This window comes from Micromys minutus (genome assembly GCF_963924665.1).
Source record: "Micromys minutus genome assembly, chromosome: 18".
Taxonomy (NCBI): Eukaryota; Metazoa; Chordata; class Mammalia; order Rodentia; family Muridae; genus Micromys; species Micromys minutus.
Window position 1 is genome coordinate 29,000,125 of NC_137953.1, and position 22,404 is coordinate 29,022,528.

At 50.8% G+C, this 22,404-nt stretch overlaps 2 protein-coding genes across 5 annotated transcripts; both read left to right on the forward strand.

Annotated features, from left to right (window-relative positions):
• Window positions 1-1,316: 1,316 nt before the first annotated feature.
• On the forward strand, window positions 1,317-9,127 carry HOXA10 (homeobox A10; the record flags this gene model as incomplete). Of its 2 annotated transcripts, none has more annotated exons than XM_080931973.1 (2): window positions 1,317-1,398; window positions 8,848-9,127. In XM_080931973.1, the coding sequence occupies 2 exons, from the start codon at window positions 1,389-1,391 to the stop codon at window positions 9,120-9,122; spliced, it is 285 nt and encodes a 94-aa protein (XP_080788099.1). In that variant the 3' UTR covers window positions 9,123-9,127. The 2 variants fall into 2 exon arrangements, with proteins under 2 accessions (XP_080788099.1, XP_080788098.1); XM_080931972.1 differs by lacking the exon at window positions 1,317-1,398 and adding an exon at window positions 6,729-7,695.
• A 6,191-nt stretch (window positions 9,128-15,318) lies between these two features.
• HOXA9 (homeobox A9) lies at window positions 15,319-18,495 on the forward strand. Of its 3 annotated transcripts, XM_080932574.1 has the most exons (3): window positions 15,319-15,810; window positions 15,984-16,073; window positions 17,094-18,495. In XM_080932574.1, exons 1-3 carry the CDS (start codon window positions 15,531-15,533, stop codon window positions 17,330-17,332), a joined length of 609 nt encoding a protein of 202 aa, XP_080788700.1. In that variant the 5' UTR covers window positions 15,319-15,530; the 3' UTR covers window positions 17,333-18,495. The 3 variants fall into 3 exon arrangements, with proteins under 3 accessions (XP_080788700.1, XP_080788698.1, XP_080788699.1); XM_080932572.1 differs by having other exon boundaries at window positions 15,319-16,073; XM_080932573.1 differs by lacking the exon at window positions 17,094-18,495 and having other exon boundaries at window positions 15,984-16,612.
• The last annotated feature ends 3,909 nt before the right edge of the window (window positions 18,496-22,404 follow it).

Consider the following 22,404-nt stretch of genomic DNA (forward strand, 5'->3'; position numbering starts at 1 on the left):
GGGGTGAGTTTACCACACCCCTGAGAGGTGATGGAATCAGGATTGAGCTGCAATAGAAATGAAGCATAGGAGACCTGGGGCTATATGTTCTTGTGGAAGGCAGCATGTTAGGGATGTGATATGTCAGGGACTAGGGTGTGAGACTTCACTTCCAACCGATCTCAGCTCTGGAGAAGGCCTTGGGGGTGTGAGGGGGGTGCAATAGCCAATGGCCTAACCCAGGCTAATCTTGCTCACCTCAGGACTGAATTAATCTTTTCTGAGTGTACCTTGTGAGTTCTTTCAGCAAGAGAGACCTGAGTCTAGGTACCAAGGGAGAGCTAGGACTCTCGGGAGCCTCTAAGTGTGCTTTCCTCTCCAGCTCCCTCTCCATTCCCTTGGGCAAAGAAAGATGGGGGCTTGTTTTTTGTTTGCTGCCTTTGAACTTCTGCCTTAAATTTGGACATCACCCATAACCTTGAGGGGCAGGGCAGAAAGGACAGAGCCTTTTGTTGCCCACCCCACCCTCTTTCAGCCACCCAGGCAGAGCCAAAGCAGCAAAAAGGGTCTCATTTGGAGAGAGACCCTAGGCTCCAAGAGCCTGCTCTGTTTGTTTGTGTGTTTGTCTAACTGGCGCGACAGGGTGGGGAAAGCAAGCTTAAAAGGGGAGAGGGACAGACCCTTTAGATGAATGTCGTGGTTGATCGACAGGACAGACACACTGAGAACAAGGGCTCTCCTGGGGGGTGAAATGGGGCGGGCAGGGAAGCCCGGTTTAGGAAAAGACTTCCTTTGGGATGGTTAAAGATTAACCAAAGTCTCTCAAGTTGCTAGAGAGAGTCTAGCCAGAAGAACTGCTTGCAGGCGGGCGGCGGGCGGGCGCGGGTTTGATTTCTGAGCCCTATAAAAGCCCATCCTCCGATGGCTGTGACAATGTGGTCGTAAACCCGTCCCGGGCCGGCCAATTTGCATATTTGGAATGCGCCGCTATAAACCCGGCTGGGGTTTTGCAGCAATTTCTTAGATGTAAAAATGAGATCTCAATAGCAGCGGGTTGGGCACATTCTCTTGCTCTTTCTCTACCCGGAGCCAGCTTCCTTTTCTGGGCCGCAGGCTGGATCGCCAGCCTGGTCTAGGCCCGTAGCCGCCACGAGATGGCGCACTCCCGATCAATGTCAAAGCCGCCAGGGAACCAGGAACCCCAGCGAGATTCTTGGCCTTTGTTCGCTTCTGATACCAAGAGCAGCACGGTACGTTATTTCACTTGTCCGGCTCCCCCTCGCATTCAAAAAGAGGGGGCCTCGCGCTCCAGAAGTGATTGAGGCTGTAATTTAAAGCAAAGCGCCTTCCTTAGGCCTTTGCGCATCGCGGCGTGGAGAAGCTGCTGCCCCTTGGCAGTGATTTCAGAAATGAGTCAAGGTAAGCGACCGCAAGTTTATCAATTTCACTATAGTAGAGGTGGGAATGGGGACGTAGCTGATGCCTAAGCTAAGTTCCAGGCCACGATTGAGTTTCTGGGGTGATGCCTGTGTGCCATTCCCCCACTCCCGCCGTCCCATCGCTCTCTATGGTTGGAAAGCAGTGGGAGGCCTAAGTGGAAAAGTTGTGGGTTTTAGCTCCGTGTGCCAGCAGTTCACCCAAGCCTCTCACCCCAGGCGATCTTTCGATTTTGCTGAAATTTTCCGATCTTAATAAGTTGATATGGTCCGAACCCAGACAAAAAGCACTCGGCTGTGCTGGGATTAGGGCTGTTAGGAGAGGAAAGAGATGCTAGACTAGGGAAAACAAAGTTTCTCCTCCGAGACAATGGGGTGGTCAGCATCTGTGGCCGTTTGAGCAGGGTTTTTTTTTCCCCTGGGGCAGCCTGCCAGAGGTTACCGATTTTCTCTTAGGTGCAGCCTAGAAGTCTGCCCAGCAGGCTAGTGCAAAGCTTTGTTTCCAAAAAAGGCCATTCAAAGAAGTCGCATTTGGTTTTTCTGAGGATGTTGGAGACAGCCCCGTGCTGCGTATTTGGAATGTAGCATCATAATCCTGGCTGGCATTTTCCAATAAAATCTTCTAGCCATTAAAACAAGGAGGAACTTCTCATCACATAGCTTGCAAAATTATGCAAAAAAATATACTGCTAAATGTAGGTATATTTGCTCAAATGGCGTGAGGGATTAAGTCTGACTTCTTGTTTTTATAAAACAAGTTTTAAATAACCAACGTACTTACATCTTGGAGGCCAGATTTAAAACTCGAGTTTCTCCCATATTTAAAATTTTATTTTAACATCTTTTCACTTGTTTCTCCAAATAGTTTCTTTCCCCCAAATAAACAGTGCCATGGATAAGTAAAAAGTAATTCCAGAACATGTAGATGCTTCCCCTGTTCACAAATGTGTGAGCGAAATTTGTGCTTATAAATAATCACTAATTTGTTAAGCATGGGTTTCTAAGCCATGCCAGAAAAAAAGCAACCGGAGCAGAAATGAGGGTCCACTCTGTGGACCTCAGACAGTGGGACCAATCCTTTCTTGCACTCCCTATGTTCCTTAGCTCCTTAGCTGCTTCTAGTTTTAAGGCCAGCACCAGTTTCTTACCTACAAAACTAAGAACACTGGTTCTTCAAAATTACCTACAAAAGGGCTCAATACTCAATACCCCGCTGAAGGTCGAGGGCCAGCTCAATAGTAGGATTTAGAGAGGGAGAATTAGAAAGATATTTTAAGGCTAGGGTGAACCTGGTAAACAACAACAGAACAAAAATCAAACAAAGCGAGAGAAACAAACGCCCACGCATTAAAAAATATTTGTGGAAATATCTACATTCCTAAAGATAAACAGGAAAAGTATGTTGCTCATGGAAAAAGATTCTAGTTATTCATAAATATATGAATGGCAAATTTTTTGAAATTTTATTAATTCTGGACACATTAAAGCTGTGTTCACTTTTCTCCATGAAGCTGCAATTTAGCACTACAGCCCTCTAAATAATTGGGAACCCCCCTCAAAAAAAATTGAGAATGGCCTCTGGGTACAAACAGATTTGTATTTTATTCCCAGGACCTAGATTTTTTGGTTGTTGTTTGTTTTGATTTGTGCTGGTAAAAAACTCAACTTATTCTCATTTAAAGACTGTATTTGAGGAGCTTGCAAGGGTGTACTCAGGAAGAGGAATCTGTTATCAAGTAAAACTCTTTCTCAATTCATTTGCCTGGCATTTCTCGTGGCTCCATGAAATGAGTGTTATCACCAGGTAGAAACCGCAATATTTACTCTCGGAACAAACACAGACTCTGGCAATGGTGGCGGCGAAGTGATTGCTCCACAGGCCTTGTTAAGGCCAACAGGCACCAAAAGCTTTAGGTCAAACACATCTAAAGAAGGAGAAGGGGATTAAGCTGCTAAAAGGAAGGGCAAAGGAGAAAATAAAGAAAGGGGGATCTCTATACTTCATCTCTTAGGGATGGTGAATCTCCATAAAGGCAAGGAGCTAATAAACAGATATTTTTTTTAAATTGAGGAGGCTTACACCTCATTGCTGTAATCTAGGGAAACACCGGAGCCTTCAGGGTGTTTGAGGGATGTCCGGGGGGGCCCCAGACTCAGAAAAGCAGAGCAAGCACCCAACCAACTGACCACATTTAACTTGAGCTTCTGAGTCAGCGGTATTTACTTTAAGACAACCATACCAGGCCAGTTTGCCGGATCCTGAGCATTCCATGGTGGGCTCTCTTGTTCCCTTGCTTAGCAAGCAGTGGGAATAAGACAGAGATCCGCAGTCAGAGAAGGGTTGCTATGAAGGCTTACACACTTAAACAGGAAAAGAAAGGAAACCCCAAGTTAAACACCCTGTTTGGCTTCTTGCAAAGGGAATGTTGAGAACAATGTGACCACCTCCACAAAGGCTGATGAAGATTCAGTTGCCAATGCCATGGTCTGTGAGGCTGGGGGCAAGTAACCCAGTTCCTCCCATGTTTAGTAGAGGTAGCCTTTGTAGTGTATGCAGTACCGGAGCTGAGTTTTAAACCTTGCTCAGCAAATGCAGGCTTCTGAATCCTCTACAGCCCAGAAACCCATTTGGTTATCCTACAAGGCCTTGGCTAGGACTAGCCCTAGCCGAAGTGGCTTGCAGCTGGACACCTGGCATGTCTTACCAGACAAATAAGCAGGGACTGCTAGACCAAGAAGAGTCCCCTAGAAAATTTAAGGGAATGACTTGGTGGGGGAGTGAACTCTTTGAAAATGATGGATCAGATCATGGAATACAGAGATTTTCTGTTTTTTTTTTTTTTCAAAAGATAAGTCAGAACTATCCTTGGACTACCCAGAAGGGTCCCTGTAATCCCAGAAGGTTAAGAAATATGCTGTCACCATCGCTGTATTTTACTTTATCCTTGTAGCCTCCGTTATCTCAAACACACTCTTCCAGTGTCCACCGTTCCTTTAAAAACCTCATCCAGGGAAACTCCTTTTTGCATGAAATCCAGACAGGGACAGCTCAGGACCCTGGCTCAAAGCAAACTTGCTGGCCTGCTGAAGCTCCTTTTCCTCAAGGAATATTCAGTGTCCTTGGGACCTACTTCCCCACATAACGGTTTTCCAGAGAGGGAATTGCTGAAGAGCAAAGAACCTTTTCAAGCAGCCCCAGCTTTAGGACATTTCCAGGTGGCACTGTTCCCACCTATCTAGTGAACAGAGCAAGAACCATGCACATGTGGAAGCTTAAGGTAGGGTAGCAGGCTTCCATACTTTGAAGCCTAGCAGCATTCTGGCTCTCTGGTTTTTAAGGTGTATCCGAGTGAAAATCTGCCTTGGCCTTGGGTATAGAACCTTTACTGATGTCTCAGACAGACCACAGCTTTTATTTTCCAGAGCGGCTGTCTGCAGAGAAGGGATGCTCATCTGTATTCATTTCTTTCTCCTCTCCTCCCTCATCTTCTCACCTCCTCCTTCTTCCCCTTCTGTCCCTCTTCCTCTCCCTATCACCCCCCCCCTTTTGCATTTAGATGCTTAGATACCCAGCCCTCCCACCCATCACTTCCAGAGAGACAGAGGAAGAATTGGTAGAGTTCTAGCTGAGGTGCGCAGCCTCCTGGGTGTGGGTTTGCTAAGCAGCCTCAACCAACTGCAGTTTCTTGCATCTCAGAAGCCAGAGCCTGGCTTCTCCCTAGCCCGCTTTCCTGTGTCCTCTGGCTCTCAGGATGCTGTGCCCAGGATTCCTTCTGGGAGGAACCAGAATATGGTCAACTAAAAGCAAGAGTCTCTCCCTGCATTTGCAGAGGCCTGAACAATGTAGTTCAGGGGTCCTGGGCAGTCATCAGCCCTCCAGTTCCAACTGGAGCTGGCAGGTTTGGGGCATCCTGGAGACCCTGTAACCCACAGGTCAAGAGTAAAGCATGAACTACAGGAGCTTTACTGCATCCTGCCGGAAAAGGTCATATTTCCTGAGTTTGATATAAGGCTCACATTTGGGGGCTAGCATGCCACAGCAGACTGGCTACTTTCAATTGCCCAAAAGAAGCACCCTTGAGTAGGACCCAGTGTCTGCTAAGCAAAACACCTGGCCTCTGGAGTCTCTTCCAAGAGGGCCCAAACCCAGCTCGGCCTTCTAGAGACTGGATTTCCTCATCATCACCTTGTTAAAACGTGCACTGTACACTACAGAAACGGCTGGGAAAAGGACTACCTCAGCCATGTCTTTGGGGTTGGGGGTGGGCACAGCAAGGGAAAAGAGTAGTGACAGATTTTGTCAGAACCTCCTGGAGCCAAGGAATGCTAAGGCTAAAAAGGAGAGTGAGCGAGTGAGAGAAAGCAGTGTGGCAGAGGTATTTGCTGGACACACTCTTCTAAGGTTTTCCTTCCAGTTCTGCCAATGCAGAAAGACCAGAGACCCAACATCCTAGTCCTCTAAAGGTAGTGAGCTTGGGGTCTCCTCAAGAGGATGGGGGAGTATGTGTTTGACTCCGAACTGTGAATTGGAAGGATCTTTTGCCAGGGTGGTCAGTCAGGATCTTCACCTCGCTAAGGCAGCTGTGCAAGGTTGGATGACAGGAGGGAGTAAAGAGCGTGAACCGATTGAGCAGAGTGAAGGAGAGAAATCTTGACTGGCCAAAGGATGGAGACAGACAGTGATCGGCCAGTTTTGGTCAATGTTCTTTCTTTGTGAGATGTTGGATATGGTTGGTTCTAGTTTACTGTGGGTTCTGGACCCTCTGAAGGTCTTGGCAGCCTTAGTACGCACTACTTTTTCTTTTTACCAGCCACTTTGGGAAGCCAAATTTAAGAATTGAGGCCAGCTCCAGGTCCAAGAATGCATAGGACAGCTAGACTGCTACAGGGCCCGCTTAAATGATCAAGGGGCGACGGGGACTCCGCAGCAGACGTGAGAGCACCCAAGGTTGGCTGGGATGCACATCATAAACACCCCACTTGTTAACAACGCAGGGCCCAAGGACGCTTCCAAATAGACCCTTGCATGTGGGGGGGCGTACGGGTTCAAGAGCCAGGTTCCCCGACTTTGAGGCAGCCCCCACAGTTCCGGCCTTTTGGCCATAGGTGTCAGACGTGCGTCTTCTGACCCATCAATACAGATTACATATTTATATCAATCGCGGGCTCCGAGGGCGCCCTCAGAGAGCGGCCCCGCGCCTACGAAACCAAACTGGGAGTGGTCGCGTGGAAACTCTGGCTCGGGATTGGCTGCAGGCGCCCGCCGCGGTGCGGGGGGATTGCTAATCGTATTCAGCATGTTTTGCACAAGAAATGTCAGCCAGAAAGGGCTATCTGCTCCCTTCGCCAAATTATCCCACAACAATGTCATGCTCGGAGAGCCCTGCCGCGAACTCTTTTTTGGTCGATTCGCTCATCAGCACAGGCAGAGGCGAGGCGGGTGGCGGTGGCGGTAGCGCGGGGGGCGGTGGAGGCGGCTACTATGCCCACGGCGGGGTCTACCTGCCGCCTGCCAGCGACCTGCCCTACGGGCTGCAAAGCTGCGGGCTCTTCCCTGCGCTGGGAAGCAAGCGTAATGAGGCGCCGTCGCCCGGAGGTGGTGGCGGTGGTGGCAGCGGGGGCCTGGGTCCCGGGACGCATGGCTACGCGCCCGCGCCACTAGACCTGTGGCTGGATGCGCCCCGCTCCTGCCGGATGGAGCCTCCCGACGGGCCGCCACCACCGCAGCCACAGCCCCAGCAGCAGCAGCAGCAGCCGCCGCCCCCGCCGCAGCCACCCCAACCCCCGCCACAGGCCACTTCGTGTTCTTTCGCGCAAAACATCAAAGAAGAGAGCTCCTACTGTCTCTACGATTCTGCGGACAAATGCCCCAAGGGCTCGGTCGCTGCGGATCTGGCCCCTTTCCCCCGGGGCCCGCCGCCCGACGGCTGTGCCCTGGGCGCCTCCAGCGGAGTGCCAGTGCCGGGATACTTCCGGCTGTCGCAGGCCTACGGCACGGCCAAGGGCTTCGGCAGCGGCGGCAGCCAGCAGCTCGCTAGTCCCTTTCCTGCGCAGCCCCCGGGGCGCAGCTTCGACCCGCCGCCCGCACTGGCCTCTGGTTCGGCCGAGGCAGCCGGGAAGGAGCGAGTCCTAGACTCCACGCCACCACCCACGCTGGTTTGCGCCGGTGGCGGCGGCTCGCAGGGCGACGAGGAGGCGCACGCGTCATCCTCCGCAGCTGAGGAGCTGTCCCCGGCCCCTTCCGAAAACAGTAAAGCCTCGCCGGAGAAGGACTCCCTGGGTAAGCAGAGCGCAACCGAGGGCTCAAGTCAGACGGGCAGACAGACAGACCCACACGGAAGGAGCAGAGGACCAGGAGCCCGCGCGGCAGCCGCAGGCCTTGGCCCAAGCTGACGGCAGGCTGACCTTCTGAACTTGTTTTTAATATTTGGGCGTGGGGACGCTGTAAAAATCCCATGTCCGACTTAGGGCCCCACACCAAGATGTTCTCAGCTCTGGCCCCGCTCAACCAGATTTGGGGGATGAGGACACCAACGAGCAGCCCTCCTCCTGTGTATGCACTTTCTCGTGGCCCTGAGTACCCCCAAGCCCTGGTCCCTAGCCCAGCCTGCTCAGCGCGGCCCACGCGGGGGGGAGGGGCAGGGAGGGAAAGTGGCTTGCCTGCAGATAGCACGGATGTTTGTAAGGCATCCAAAATAAGCAGCCGCCAGAGCCAATAAATAAGCCCATTAACCGGCGAAGTTCGAGTTTACGATCCCCCATGCGTTTTTCAAAGTTCCGGGAGGGGCGGGAGTCCTTGTTGTAAGAAAAGAGAAAAGGCAAATTCAGCCGGCCCAAACGCTTGGGCCCTGAGCTGAAAACCTAGGAATGACCATTTCCCTTCTCCTGGAACCCGGTGGGGCCCAGCTTCACACTTGGAGAGACAGGAGCCAAACCCAAGCCCTTGACCCCAGAATCGGTTTTTCGGAACTTCCCTATTGGCCCAACCATGTCCTCCTATAGCCTGGGGCAAGTCAGCGAAACAGCCAGCGCCTCTCATCCAAAAAAGCATTCCCTTACCCCAGCTTGGGGTCCGGCAGGAAATGCTTCCCTGCCACTGGGTGAGAGGCAGAGAAAGGCGTTAAGTTCAAGATGTACGGCCTTGCCTTCTCCGGCCTTTCATTCTCCCAGCGCCCCGCGGCGTGGTGCTAAAACAGGTGCCTGAAAAACAAGCAGAGGAAAATGTAAATTGGGAGGACCGGGTGCGGATTTGAGGCCCAGTCAGTTTTGTCATGCCTTTTGGAAGGATTTCTTGCAAAAGGAGGGAGGGCATAACCCTCTCTCTATGACTTCAAGCATCCCTCTAAATGGGAAAGACCCGGAATTCACCCCCCCTCATCCAGCCCAAGTGGCCTCGACTTAACCTTCCCCTCTGTATTCTCTTAAACTCCAGGCAATTCCAAAGGCGAAAATGCGGCCAACTGGCTCACGGCAAAGAGCGGCCGGAAGAAACGCTGCCCTTACACGAAGCACCAGACGCTGGAGCTGGAGAAGGAATTTCTATTCAACATGTACCTTACTCGAGAGCGGCGCCTAGAGATCAGCCGTAGCGTCCACCTCACGGACAGACAAGTGAAAATCTGGTTTCAGAACCGCAGGATGAAACTGAAGAAAATGAACCGAGAAAACCGAATCCGGGAGCTCACAGCCAACTTTAATTTTTCCTGATGAAACTTCCAGACGACGTGTTTTTTCCGCTTCCCGAACGCCCGAACCCATTCTGCCGCCAGCCTCTGTCCCAGAACTCGCACCTGTGCGGGAGCCCCGCTTCTCCCTCCCACACTCGCCCGTCTCCCAGGTCGTTTCGTCTGTGCAGGGCTGGTTTGTTCTGGCTTTTTGTTTCTTTGTCTGTTTGCTTGCTGTTGGTTTACTTGTTTTCTGGGGGAAAAAGCCATATTGCTAAAAATGCTATAGAGGTTGAGATTCGTCCTGACTGGGCTGGGTTTGCTGCCTCTGGGACCTACTGCTAGAAAGGGGCCCCTGAACTCCTCCACGGATCTGGTTTCCTGCCCAGCCCTGGGTAAACTTAGCCGGAAGCCCTAGGTCCCATTGTCGGCGCTGAGGTGTCTGGCCTGAGGTCAATGGTGCAAGGAGCCGCCACCGGGTTCGCCAGCCTGGAGTGCTGGGCTGTGTTTAATCAGGGAGTCCAGGCCTGGTTTCTCTTTTCTTCTTTCTTTTCTTCCTTGTCCAAGAACAGAGTGTGGAAGCACAGACATTCAGGTTAGCTTAAAGGGCTTGACCTGGCTGGTTGAAAAAAGTGAAAAAGAAATAATCAGAAAGATTAACTTTTTCCTTCTTCTGTAAGATCTCCCAGCTTTAAGTGAAAATAAAAATAGGCAAGAGAAGGAACCCTCTCTTCCCATTTGCCTAAGGTCTTGCTTGCCTGACTAAAATCCTTCATTCACCTTTGAATTTCCATATGCTGGCTGTTGATAAATAATGCAGGTTTGTTTATACATGCGGAATTAGCGAATTTTTGTCATTGAAACTGTTACCAATTGGTAACACGTGAAAAGCACACCACGATTCTCTCTATTTAATGAAGTTGGGGTGGTATGTTTGTTTGGGGGTTTTTTGCTTTTAATTCACTTTTTTGTTTTATTTTGTAGGCTTTCTGAAATTCATGGAAGCCTAAGTGGGCTGGGGCAAGCAGAAAAAAAAAAAAACGAGAGAAAGGAGAGATTGTTTGGATTTCCTTTATACTGTGAAGTTACATGCATAAAAGGGTCAAACCTGTAGGTGCAGAAAAGAAAAAAAAATCCTATAAATACAAATCTGTATAAATGTCTATTATTATGGAAAAATTGCCAATCTTGTTTAAGCAAATGCATTCTATCGTTATTATAAATGTTAGTTCTAGCTTTATTTACTTCAAATCTTAAATCAGAATAAATTAATATTGTATTGCTGCTGTGCGTGGAAAAAAAAGATGATGTTTATGTTCGTATAGAATAAAAGCCGTGGAAAGAAGCTTTTTAATTTTACCTCTTTTTTGACTTATCTTCACCTTCCACTCTATCCTGTCCACCACTTTTACAACAGGAGGGCTAGCCCGAGCCCCCTGCAATTACTTTAGGCATCTATTTAAATATTACCTAGACGGTCGTAATTTGTCTGGGCCCTATAGCCCTGGTGCCTTAAGGTTTGTCGGCTTTTGTTCAGTTTTATGACTTGCTAGTATATCTGGATTGTGGCTGTCTTGGACCAGTGGTTTCAGTTGAGAGGGGAGCTACATAGACAGAGGAAGCTGAACAGGATTTCTTTCGGGAGCCCCAGAGAGGCTCTCAGGGGCCAGTCATTTTGCGGGTGTCCAAGTCCCAGAAGACCCCACGCCCGAAATCCGCGGAGGAGGGTCCACTCACGGAGCACCACTAGTGCCTGCGGCAGCGGTTAAGTGGACCTGGGCCGAGCTGTCCAGGGTCACCCCCTCCCACTGCCCGGCCTCCCCCACCTGGCGGCCCTCCGCTAGGCCACGCGTTTCCTGCCCGCCGGAGGTGGGGGGGCGACACTCGGGGTGGGGGAGGAGGGTCGCGGGAGCGCGCGTCTCAGCGGGCGGGCGGCTAGGAGGGAGAAGAGGGAGAGAGCGAGCGGCTGCGGGGAGGGAGTAAAAGAGGCCGCGGCCAGACACAGAACCCCGCTCGGTGCTGTCCCCTGCTTTTTCCGGTAGTGGGGGGGGGCAATCGTATGGCTCTTTTTGGCAAAGCTGCAGAATCTGGGGAATCCGCCGCACACCTCTGGGTCTCCCCACTCTTCGATCGATTTTTTTCCCTTCCTTTTTATTTCCTCCCCCTTTCTCATCCCCCCTCCCCCCCACTCCCTTTCACTCTCTCTTTCTCCTACCTTTCCCGAGACCCGGAGCCTTTTTCATCCACCACGGGGTTGTGGGTAGTGTCTGGTACTGGTCTGGGCACAATCGCAGGGCTCTTTCCTTGGCGGCGACAGTGGCGGCAGCGGAGGCGAGGGCGAGGCAACCCTACGCCCGGCAGCATCAGAACTGGTCGGTGATTTAGGTAGTTTCCTGTTGTTGGGATCCACCTTTCTCTCGACAGCATGACACTGCCTTCATTACTTCAGTTGAAAGCGTCTCCAGGTACCCGTCCTGAGCAGCCCGGGGTGGCCAGGCGGGCCATCAAGGCCTTCATCCTGCCAGGCCAGCGGTGGCAACCCTCAGATCCCCAGTGCAGGAGGAGCTTCGGGGTCTTCCTCAGCGCTGTGCCACGCGGCCCACCTCACTGTCTCCCGCACCTGGCCCGGAGCAGGTACGGTCAGGTTAGCGGCTGGTTCTTGGACGCCGGGGGCGTGGTAAGAATTCTGGGCCCCGGGCCATTCAAGGTCAGGGGCGCTCGTTCGCAGTCTGAGATTTCCCTACTGTGCCTGTGTGGGGCTCTGTCGTTCTCCTGCCAGGCTGGGCTGGAACACAAGCTCGTCTCTGTAATCCCGCTCTGAGCAGGGGCAAAAGTCCTTCGCCAGCAGAGAGCCAGCCTGAGATCGGAGAGTCAGGACAGTCCGGGGCTGGTATCCTGGCCTTGTCGCCGACCCTTCCCTCTGCTCTCAGTTGCCGCAGACTCTTTCATGTGTTTCCCATCCTCTTTCCTTTCTTCTTTATTTTTCCTTTCCGTTGCTCCTTTATTCCCATTTTTCCTTGTATCTTCCATCTTTCTGTCCAAATCTCTACCTTTCCGTTTCCTTTCTAAATCGTGCTTCAGGGGGGTAAAGAGTTGGCTTAGAGAAAGCTTGGAGGTTTCATTTCTTCTCTCTCTCTTGGTGCACAGTTTTGAATGTTCTAAGGAGTGAATAAGAAAGCTGTTCAGGTCCGTGTTTTTTTGGCCTGGTGGGCCTCTGTGCAGACAAGGCCTCGGTTATGATCACGACCGGATGGCGGCGGCCTTGCCTTAGCCACTGCCTAAGAGATCCGGTAAGGGGGCACCCGCGGCGTCTTTGTGTGCCCACACCGAGGGCAGGAAACCCTTTGCCAGCTCCATTGGTTCAGAAGCTGGAATCAGGGCTGAATTCCTGCTTCGGTTCTGTGGAACGGGATTACGGAGAAAGCTCCAGCAGGAAGCTTTGACCGGCTCTCCCAGCTTTACGGGTCCTCCTAACTCGGGCTTTGACCGTGATGAAAGAGCTTGCTGGGTGCAAGGCTTGACTGTTTGCTGGCCCTGTCAGATTGAGACAATGTTAGACACGTCCTGCCCTGTGCGGCTGAGTGTTTGAGAAGGGAGACCTTCCCAGCTCCAGTATATTTTAAATGAGTGAAAACAATCCCAAATTCAAGAACAGGGAGGGCACAAACTGGGGAAGTGGTACTAAATTGTAATCTAAGAAAACCAGCCTGACCACTCTTAACACAGAAAACTGAAAACAAACCACTCTTCCCCCAACAACAGAGGCACTACCAAGACCGCAGAACTCTGTTTCCCTTCCCGGTCCAGGCTGATGCCCGGGAATTGTTTTCATTACTCAGCCAACAACCTGTTTATCTGAATGACCAGTACACTCGGTTCCCTCCAACCCCTCTCTGCCACTTTCTGGATCCGGGTATTGGATTTATTTCAGAGACTAAAGTTTTAGGAAGATTCTTAGTTGAGAATGAGGTGGTGTGTGATCACATCCAATTATTATTTCTAGATGTGTAAAACAACTCGTTTCACGTTCAAAAGAAAGCAGGAATAAAAACCTGTATACTTTGGGATCAAGTTTCTAGACTCAAAAAAACAGTATCTGTTTTTATGAATCTTTTATAAAAATTTCCCCTTCTGGCCACACATAAACAGCTGCTTAACACTCAGTGCCTGATGCTTTGTAATTTTTTTCTATTTGGAGACTAAAGTATAAAAAATTATTTATACTAAACGTATAAAAATATAATATAATAAAATAATAATAATAATAATACACATCTCTGAATACAAAAACAAAAAGTGAAAAAGTCATCCTGGAATTCTCTACCACTTACAAGTAAGAGTGGAGTTATACTCCAGGGTTATTAATTTAATGAGAACCTAAACTCGGAAGATTGCCGGATATTTAGAACACCTTGGGCTGTGTTGGGTGGGGGGGTGTGACTTGGAGGAATTTGCAGGAAAAGAAAAATATTAGGGGGAGGGGACTGAGGCAGTCAGGACAGGCCACATCCAGTTACTGGTTTTGGCCACTTTTTTCTTTCTGCCATCAAGCAGAGGAGGGAGCCTGTATTCCTGGAGCTTCAGAGCCCCTCTTTGGTGGAGAGCCTAAATATTTGGGGGCAGTTTCTATCTCCTGAACCAGGAATCTGTTAGAGTATTGGAAAGTGTTTACTTAAACTGTTTTTGAGAAAGAAAGCAAAACCCAAGATGGAAATGTCTCCAGCCAGCAGTTTTGTGGATGTAATGAGAAACATACTCTTGGAAGGCCCAGAATTCACACGTGAATCTAATTACACAGTTCCTAGGAGTTGTTGCTTTGTGTTTCAGATTGGGATGGGGCCACCACCCCTCCCATTAACAACAGTGACTGTGGCCTTTTCCACTTTTCCCCCTCATCCCTAAAGATTCTAAGGGGTGAAAAATAACATCCTCCATTTGACCAAAGGACCAGATTAAAGTCAATGTCCAGTGCTCCTCCGGGGTTAATTTGTAGCACTGGACTTGAGCTGTTGTCCTCCGGTTTTGACTCTTGGGTCTCTGTTGTTCTGTTTCATAGATAACCAAGGCGTGGGGTGCTGGAGATAGAAAAAAAAATGAAAGAGGGGTAAGGAAACAAGGAAAAGGGGAAGGGAAAAGAAGGAAAGTGGGGTGGAGGATGAATGGGAGGGAAACACAAGGGAGGGAAGGATCCCAGAGAGAGGTTCATACTGGGCCAAGAAGCAGCCACTTAAATGCTCCTCTTTTATGCGAGACAACCCCTCAGCAAGACAAACTCCTCTGGTACTGATGTTGACTAGACATTACAGAAGATGGAGCCCAGAATCCACGGGCTGGGGAATAAAATTCGCCGAGCAGCTTGTGCCCAAAGATGTGGGCCAGGGCGCTTGTGACACAATCAGGGCGTTTGTGACACAAACCCTTGAGGGCAGCTGGCACCTCTCTCCTTGGCAGCTTCTCTGTGGGGCCTTCCCTTGTAGAGTAAGGGTGACCTGGATGCTGTGCAAACTCCCGGCTGGCTTTCCAGTATCACTAGGGTCGGTAGCCCATTTTAGGTGTTTGTACAATTGAAGGTACATCACGACAAGGGCGGTGTTCACTCTGAGGTGGAGAGAGTCTTGTATTTGACTTTTTCCGAGACGGGCCTGGGGGCGGGGAGGGGGCTCACATCTCCGAGGACCCGCAGGGGTTATTTACAGGGTACTCACCAACCAAACACAACAGTCTAATTTAACCTTTCCAAGTCCTCATAAATTTTTACAGGGAGCTGCAGCGAGGCAAAGGAATCTGTTGGTTGTTCCTGACTTTCCACCAGCCTGTGTGGCTTCCGAAACAATAACTCCTTATGAAATATCATAAATATAGATTTAAATACAGTGGAGTGAGAATGCGATTTGGCTGCTTTTTTATGGTTTCAATTATTGTCTAATTTTATGTGAGGGGCTCTGCTGGCCACGGTCGCACGCGGGACCCGCGCCTTCCTGATGGCGTGATTAATTGTGATATAAAATAGTCCGCTTAAGAAGTGTGTGCGTCTGGTATGTGTGTGGGGGTGGGGGGGAGGGTGTAGCAAGGAGAGTACAGGGGCAAGGCCAGATTTGATCTTTTAATCTTCGTTGGCCACAATTAAAACAAACCAGATCGTGGAGCTGCGCGATCCCTTTGCATAAAAACATATGGCTCTTGCTATAAAAATTATGACTGCAAAACACCGGGCCATTAATAGCGTGCGGAGTGATTTACGCGTTATTGTTCTGCCGGGCGGACACGTGACGCGCGTGGCCAATGGGGGCGCGGGCGCCGGCAACTTATTAGGTGACTGTACTTCACCCCCCCCCCTGGTGCCACCAAGTTGTTACATGAAATCTGCAGTTTCATAATTTCGGCGGGTCGGGCTGGGCCGGCCAGGCGCGGGCTACAGCGATGGCCACCACCGGGGCCCTGGGCAACTACTATGTGGACTCCTTCCTGCTGGGCGCCGATGCCGCCGACGAGCTGGGTGCGGGACGCTACGCTCCAGGGGCCCTGGGCCAACCCCCAAGGCAGGCGGCAGCGCTGGCCGAACACCCCGACTTCAGTCCTTGCAGCTTCCAGTCCAAGGCGGCGGTGTTCGGTGCCTCGTGGAACCCAGTGCACGCGACGGGCGCCAATGCGGTGCCGGCTGCGGTGTACCACCACCACCACCCCTACGTGCACCCCCAGGCGCCCGTGGCGGCGGCGGCGCCGGACGGCAGGTACATGCGCTCCTGGCTGGAGCCCACGCCCGGTGCGCTCTCCTTCGCGGGCTTACCCTCCAACCGGCCTTATGGCATTAAACCTGAACCGCTGTCGGCCAGAAGGGGTGACTGTCCCACGCTTGACACTCACACTTTGTCCCTGACTGACTATGCTTGTGGTTCTCCTCCAGTTGATAGAGAAAAACAACCCAGCGAAGGCGCCTTCTCCGAAAACAATGCCGAGAATGAGAGCGGCGGAGACAAGCCCCCCATCGATCCCAGTAAGTGTCTTCTTCCTGCGAACCGGCCGCTGCCTCCACGCAGGCCACCAGGATCTACCGGCGCATCAGCTTTCTCTCGAGCCTGCCTTCGTCCTCGATGGGTGCCTCTGAATCTAAGGCCCGAGAACCAGAAGTTGGTGCTTGGAACACCTCTGACAGGGACCCCAAGTCCAGAGAATGTGTGGATCAGGCTGGGCCGGCTAGGGGAAAAGGGAGGAGGATACCGCAGTAAGAGGGGGCGGGGCAGGCGTGCGAGTGGAGCCGAGACCCGCCGCCCCTCTCCTAAGCTGCCCAGGCTAGGACTTTGGGCGGTTCTTCGAAAGCAGCGCAGAGATGTCTTTTGTGCGGCTAGATTGTGCACGGGCTGTGGCAGCAACGCCAGCCTCTGCCGGGCAATCTGACCCGGGACGCTTGGAGAGACCTCGGATTCCCTCCATTTCTTGCTTTCGGCCGGTGGCGGCGGAAATCCTGCCCAAGATGAGGCTTTGGAGCCATGAGGGTCCCTTTGCCAGATTCAAATAAAGTTGGAGCCCCGATCAAAGGCCCTGGGGCATCCTGCCTCCCGCGCAGTTCCCACGGCCTTCTGGGAAGGTCAAATAAAGCGTGGGGACAGTTGCAAGGAAGCTGGGGAAGGGAAGACAGTTGGGGTAGGGGTGTAATCTTGCCACAAGAACTCGGGGCAGCCTGCTCCTTTCTTTGCTGGCAAAAAAAAAAAAAAAAAAAAAAAAAAAAAAGGTTTCCAAATTTCACCCTTTCACAATAGGCAGGCTGTGGGAGGAAGAAGAGGAAGGGACAGGAGAGAGGCGAAAGGAGGGTGGGGTTGGGGGGGGGAGCTGGGACTTTCTCGGCGCTGCTGCAAGCGACCCTCGGTGGGTCTGTCTGCCAGGGCTTCATTGTGTTTTGCTCTAACCAATTCAGCGGCATCCTGCACTTCGGCCAGAGACCCCCACGAGGTTCCTTCAGACCCACGCGGGCGGGGATGCTCCCCCTTCTAAACCCAGTGTCTCTCTCCCTCCGCAGATAACCCGGCCGCCAACTGGCTACACGCCCGCTCCACTCGGAAGAAGCGCTGTCCCTACACAAAGCATCAGACGCTGGAACTGGAGAAAGAGTTTCTGTTCAACATGTACCTCACACGGGACCGCAGGTACGAGGTGGCCCGGCTGCTGAACCTCACCGAAAGGCAGGTCAAGATCTGGTTCCAGAACCGCAGGATGAAAATGAAGAAGATAAACAAGGACCGAGCAAAAGACGAGTGAGCCTTTAGGGGCTCATTTTGTTTTGTTTTGTTTTGTTTTTTAAGAGCAAGCTAGGAAGAAAGAGAAAGAACTGTCTGTCTCCCTTTCGCTCCTCTTTCCCAAACCCAGCCTCCACCACCCGCACAAAGGGGCTCTAAATCCCAGGTCTCATCTCCCCTTGGCAGTCCATGCTCAGGCTAGCTCCTAGGCCTGCGGCTTTAATGGAGGAGGTATTGTAAGCTTTCCGTTTTCTAGAAGGCACACACACACACACACACACACACACACACAAGGGACGGCATTAGCGCTGTTGGCTGTATGTGCTGGCTTGTATATATATATTTTAAAAAAATCTACCTGCTTCTGACTTTAAGCAAAAGGAAAGAAAACTACCTTTTTATATAATGCACAACTGTTGAGGACTGGCTGTATAGTTTTTAGTCTCTGTAGCTAATTTAATTTGCTCTTCGTGTGGCAGATCGTTCTGCCAAAATACTTGAACACTGTGTTTTATTGTGGTAATTATGTTTTGTGACTCAAACTTCTGTGCTGGGTGAAGTACCCATTGTGATTGTGGAAGCTAGAATTCAATTTGAACTCAGGTTGTTTATGGGGGGAGAAATGCTGTTGCATAGAGTATAGCTCTGTAGTGGGAAATGTCTTCTGTGTAATTAGACTGTTAACCTACAATTGTAAACTAGCTGTGAGGATTTCCCAGTGAAATCAGACTTGGAAAGAAAAGGGACGTCTTTCTCCGGGATGCATAGATTCATGATTTTATCTACTTTGGAAATGTGGGTTTCTTCATCTTTACACGGTCTAGATTCCAGTTTTGTCCAGTGTATATAGGATCTCCATATTAAAAAAATATTCATGATCAGAAAGCTTGAATCTTTGTTTTTTTGCACCAGAGGAGAAGTGAGGAAAATTCAGAGCTATGCATATGTGCAGAGGGTTACTACCTATGGTTTATGCTTAATTTTATTTAGGGGAAAGTGAGTGCTTATTGTAATGGAGTTAATTTTATTGATAATAAATTATACACCATGAGATGGCTATTGGGCTACTGTAGATTTGTATCCTTGGTGAATTTGGGGTTTCCATCGCACTGAACATACACTGTATATTTTGCAATAGTTACCTCAAGGCCTACTGACCAAACTGTTGTGTCGAGACATTTAACTTTTGCCAAATAAAATATATTGATTCTTTTACGTTGTGCGGGTCTGCTTTCTGCACCTTCTTTTTCTAGGTCTGTTTTCGGGGGAGGGCTGAGGTGAGGCGGGAGAAAGCCCCAGTTTTGTCTTTAGCTGGAACGAGCCACAGATGGGCCAGGCCTAAGCACTTCCGACCGGCAAGGGGTCGGTGGGAAGCAGGAGCTGCGGAAAGCTGGGAAGACCAAAGGCCGTAGCAAATAGGTTCTGTTAGTCAGGCGACCAGAGAAGCACCTCGAAGCATCTGGGGTTCAGGACAGAAGATCTGGCCATTGCTGGCCAACAGCGGTGAAAAGTCCACTTTTTCATTTTTGGTGCCTCAAAAAAATTTTCCCCAAACTTGGATTCACAAAAACAAAACAAAACAACAACCAAAAAAAAAAAAAAAAAAAAAAAAAAAAAAAAAAATCAGCTGAAGCCTTTGGAAGTAGGGTGGTCAAGTCGAGGGCTGCAAGATAAGGACCTGAGGGTTTGTTCCCTGCTAAGAGGGCTCCAAGGAGACAAGCTGGAGCCACACGTGGGCGATGAGGTGGCTCCTTCAAATATTCAGGGGTTTTCAGAAAGTGGAAAATCTGTATCCTTGTGCCCCACTGGGTCCTGCCAACCTGCCCTGGGGAGGGTTCGGGGTAGGGACCAGCATCCTACACTGCTAAGCCACCTCCAGAGCATAAGTCCCCACAGAAGCAGGCCTTAGCAACCGACAAGCCCCGAAGCGCCATAAAAGAAAATGAGGGCTGTTACCCTTTATGGGGTGTCAAGGACTGCGTAGGGGGACCCTGGCTACAAGCCTTCCGAGACCCAAGCGCCTTCCAGATGCAGCCAGAGAATTCTGCCTCGCCTCACAACACAACAGTCCCCCAAATTCCTTTTCTTTGCACGCCCCCCCATCTTTCTGTAATGTTGACTGTCTTCTGACGCAGGAAAGGGGGACCAGAATGCGGGTAGATGGGGCTTCTCCTTAGTCCCCACCCCCAATGCGCCGCCAGGTTGGCACGCCCTCTGTTGTTGCAGACAGAAAGGACTTCAAAGCCTACGCAGTAAGGGTGTGCCATAAAGGAAGGTCTGCGAACTGTCTGGAATTCGGCTCTTAATGAGTTTACAACTGTCCAGCTCCAATTAGGGTATCCCACCAAAACCCTTTCATTTGTTTGTTCTGTCTGCCGCCGATAAAGAGACTGCGGAAACAGCCCTCTTTTATGGGTATTGCCCCTTCTGCAGCGTAGGTTCCTGGCTCCCCAAGGATCCGCAGGGACAGGGCCCTCGCTCCGCCCATGGGAGTGGAACGCTGGTGGGGTCACAGGCGACGCCGAAGTTCACGCGGGCCAGAGCAGCTGCGGCTGCAGTGCAAAGAAAATTCCAGGAGATGGCAGTGTGGCTCCACGCAAGAGGCGTTCTCGCCGCCATCTCCGGCCGCCGCGACCTAGGAAGCTCCTAAAATGTCGACTTGAAGCCAGCCTTTCTCTGAAATGGGATTTGCGTGAACAGTAGTCGTATATTTTCCCTGCTGCTCATACCAGCCTGAAAGGCTCCAGGGGACACAAGCATGCGCCGGGGCTTGCCTGACCGCCCGCGCTCGCTCCTCCCAGGCCCCATTCCGAGGCCGCTGCGTTGCGTGGCAGCAGCGATGCCGAAGGTGCGGGGCTGTGGCTGAGAGCGCCAGTTCCGTTCCAGGGTCACAGTCCTCATCCCAGCAGAGATCTAGGGACAGCGAGGCGGACGGGGACGGTCGTTCGTGATCGAAGAACAAGGGGACGAGCACCTACGGCCCCAGGACCAGATGAACTAACAGAGAACGCACCTTGTGGCCACGGGTTCCGCCGACCCGTGAGGCCCCAAAACCTGGTTCAGGGTCGGGTACCGGGCCTAGCTAGCCAGCACCAGTAAGAGTAAGGAGAGAGAGAGAGAGAGAGAGAGAGAGAGTCGGGGGGACTTGGCCAAATTGAATACCTGACCTTAAAATTAGGCGGCTGAAATTTGGTTATAAAATCATACTTGATGGCTGTCTTGTGTAGATCTTCGGGGAACTTGGCCATGTTGGGGTAACTCAGGGCATAGTCTAGGAACTGTTGGGTTGTTGGAAAAATAAACGATACACACGTTTAAATTAGTACAATAAACAGTCTAGCTTCAAAACTGGCATTCGTGTGGTTAAAGTAGTTCTTGCTTCTCCGGCCTGTGGTATTTCTTTGGTATTGAAGAGCCACGGCTACTCTGGCCCTCCTCTGGTTGAGGAGGCTAGAAGAAAATTTTTAAAAATTCCAATTCACTCCCTGCCGAATTTTAATGCTAGATGGGACATGCTTCTGAGCAAAGGCGGCCAGTGTGTTAGGATCAGCCCCTGGTGTAGGATGGTTCGGGAAAGAAAGCACAAGAGCAAACAGAGAACCAACCCTTTCCAAGTGCCTTGAATATCGACTGCAGTGCATTTATTTGGGTCGTAATAGTCTCGGCCAAGCCCACAAAATGTTTATGACTCGCATCTCCGCGCTGAACACGCTGTAAAAACAGGGACTCGATTTTGGCTGACATCTCTCCTGGGTCTCCCTCTTTTTCTCCCTCTTACTCCCTTAAAATTTTTTTTTCCTGCACACACGTGGGTATTACAGGCACACATCACCCTTATATTTTCGTGTGTAACTCACGCTACTTCAAGGTATCTGATTGCAGGAAGGGTTTTATAGCTTCCTGCAGGGAGCTTCAAGAGATACGTGTTCGCCTATCTTAATCCTCAGAAATCTATATTTATGTTACTGCCGAGCAGTGGACACAAAATAGAAAGCTTCATTTTTCTAACAGTGGAAGTCACTGGTTGGCAGCAGCGGCTTCCCTCCACGGATCACAGAGGCCCCAGGTAGGTGCAAACCTCCAGGGGCTCAGAGGCCTGGTGAACTGCCTAGGCCGGCGGCCTGGCCTCTCTTGCCCTTGGCCGACGGGGCGACTGCTGGCGGTGGCGGGCAGGCTGCTCAGAGGCTTTTTCACAGCCTGAGGTCGTCTTCGCCCGGACAAGACCGGGCAAGGAACGTAGTTTATTTGTTCGCTTCGGGGAGAAATTGGTGGCCTCATCCAAGTGGTACACAGTCTCAAAGCCCAATAGCCGAAGTCTTCTCAGGGGAGAATAGAAACGTTTAAAGTTCCCTAAACTCAGCACTACGCACGCTGCTGCAGAATGTGCCGTTTGCTGCAAAGGTCTGGGTTTATGTTCTAAACCTGGATTTAAACATCGAGGGCTATTCGGCCACCGGAAACGGAGGAAACAAACTCAGGCAGTAGGTTTGAAAGCTAATTCTGAGAAGGCGTTGAGAAGTATTTAGACAGCAGATTAAAAACTAGCTTAAAGCGTCTTCTCCGGGTCCTGGGTTAAAGAGTAGGTGAATATTTTCGCACATTACAGATACATTTCCATCAAATAAACAGGGAGTCAATGGCTAAAGAACATATAATTAAATAGGCCTTGCTGAGGGTCTGATTTTGCTCAAAGTCTGCCCAGGGAAGAGAGACGCAGAAACGAAGTGAAGGTTTGTGGTGACCCTTGGGCCTTGCTCAGAGGAAAGGCTTGGGCCCAGAAGTGCCAAGGCCTTAAAGCAGCAGCATTTGGAATCTATTTTACCTTGGCAAACTAGGACAGAGTCTCTTGCCCGGACTTCTTAGTCGTGCCTGGCCAAATCCAGCAGACCTTCCTAGGCATGTTAGTGTGAAATTTTTCCTGCTCGATCTAACTCGCTCCACACTCTGGTAGTCAGGTCTCCTAAAGGAAAGTTCCACTTTAAACACGGTAGCTTTGGAGGGCTCCAGTCGCTCTGAGTCTAGACAGACTTTCACTTTGTGCCTTGCTCTGTGTCACCCCAGGGACAATTTATTGGTCTAAAGCCTTCTAATTTC

What these genes read in the sequence shown, in the direction of transcription:
- HOXA9 (XM_080932572.1), top strand. Translation starts at nt 15,500, where the DNA reads ATGGCCACCACCGGGGCCCTGGGCAACTACTATGTGGACTCCTTCCTG. An exon ending in CAAGCCCCCCATCGATCCCA is followed by an intron (nt 16,074 to 17,093) that starts GTAAGTGTCTTC and finishes CTCCCTCCGCAG; the next exon opens with ATAACCCGGCCGCCAACTGG.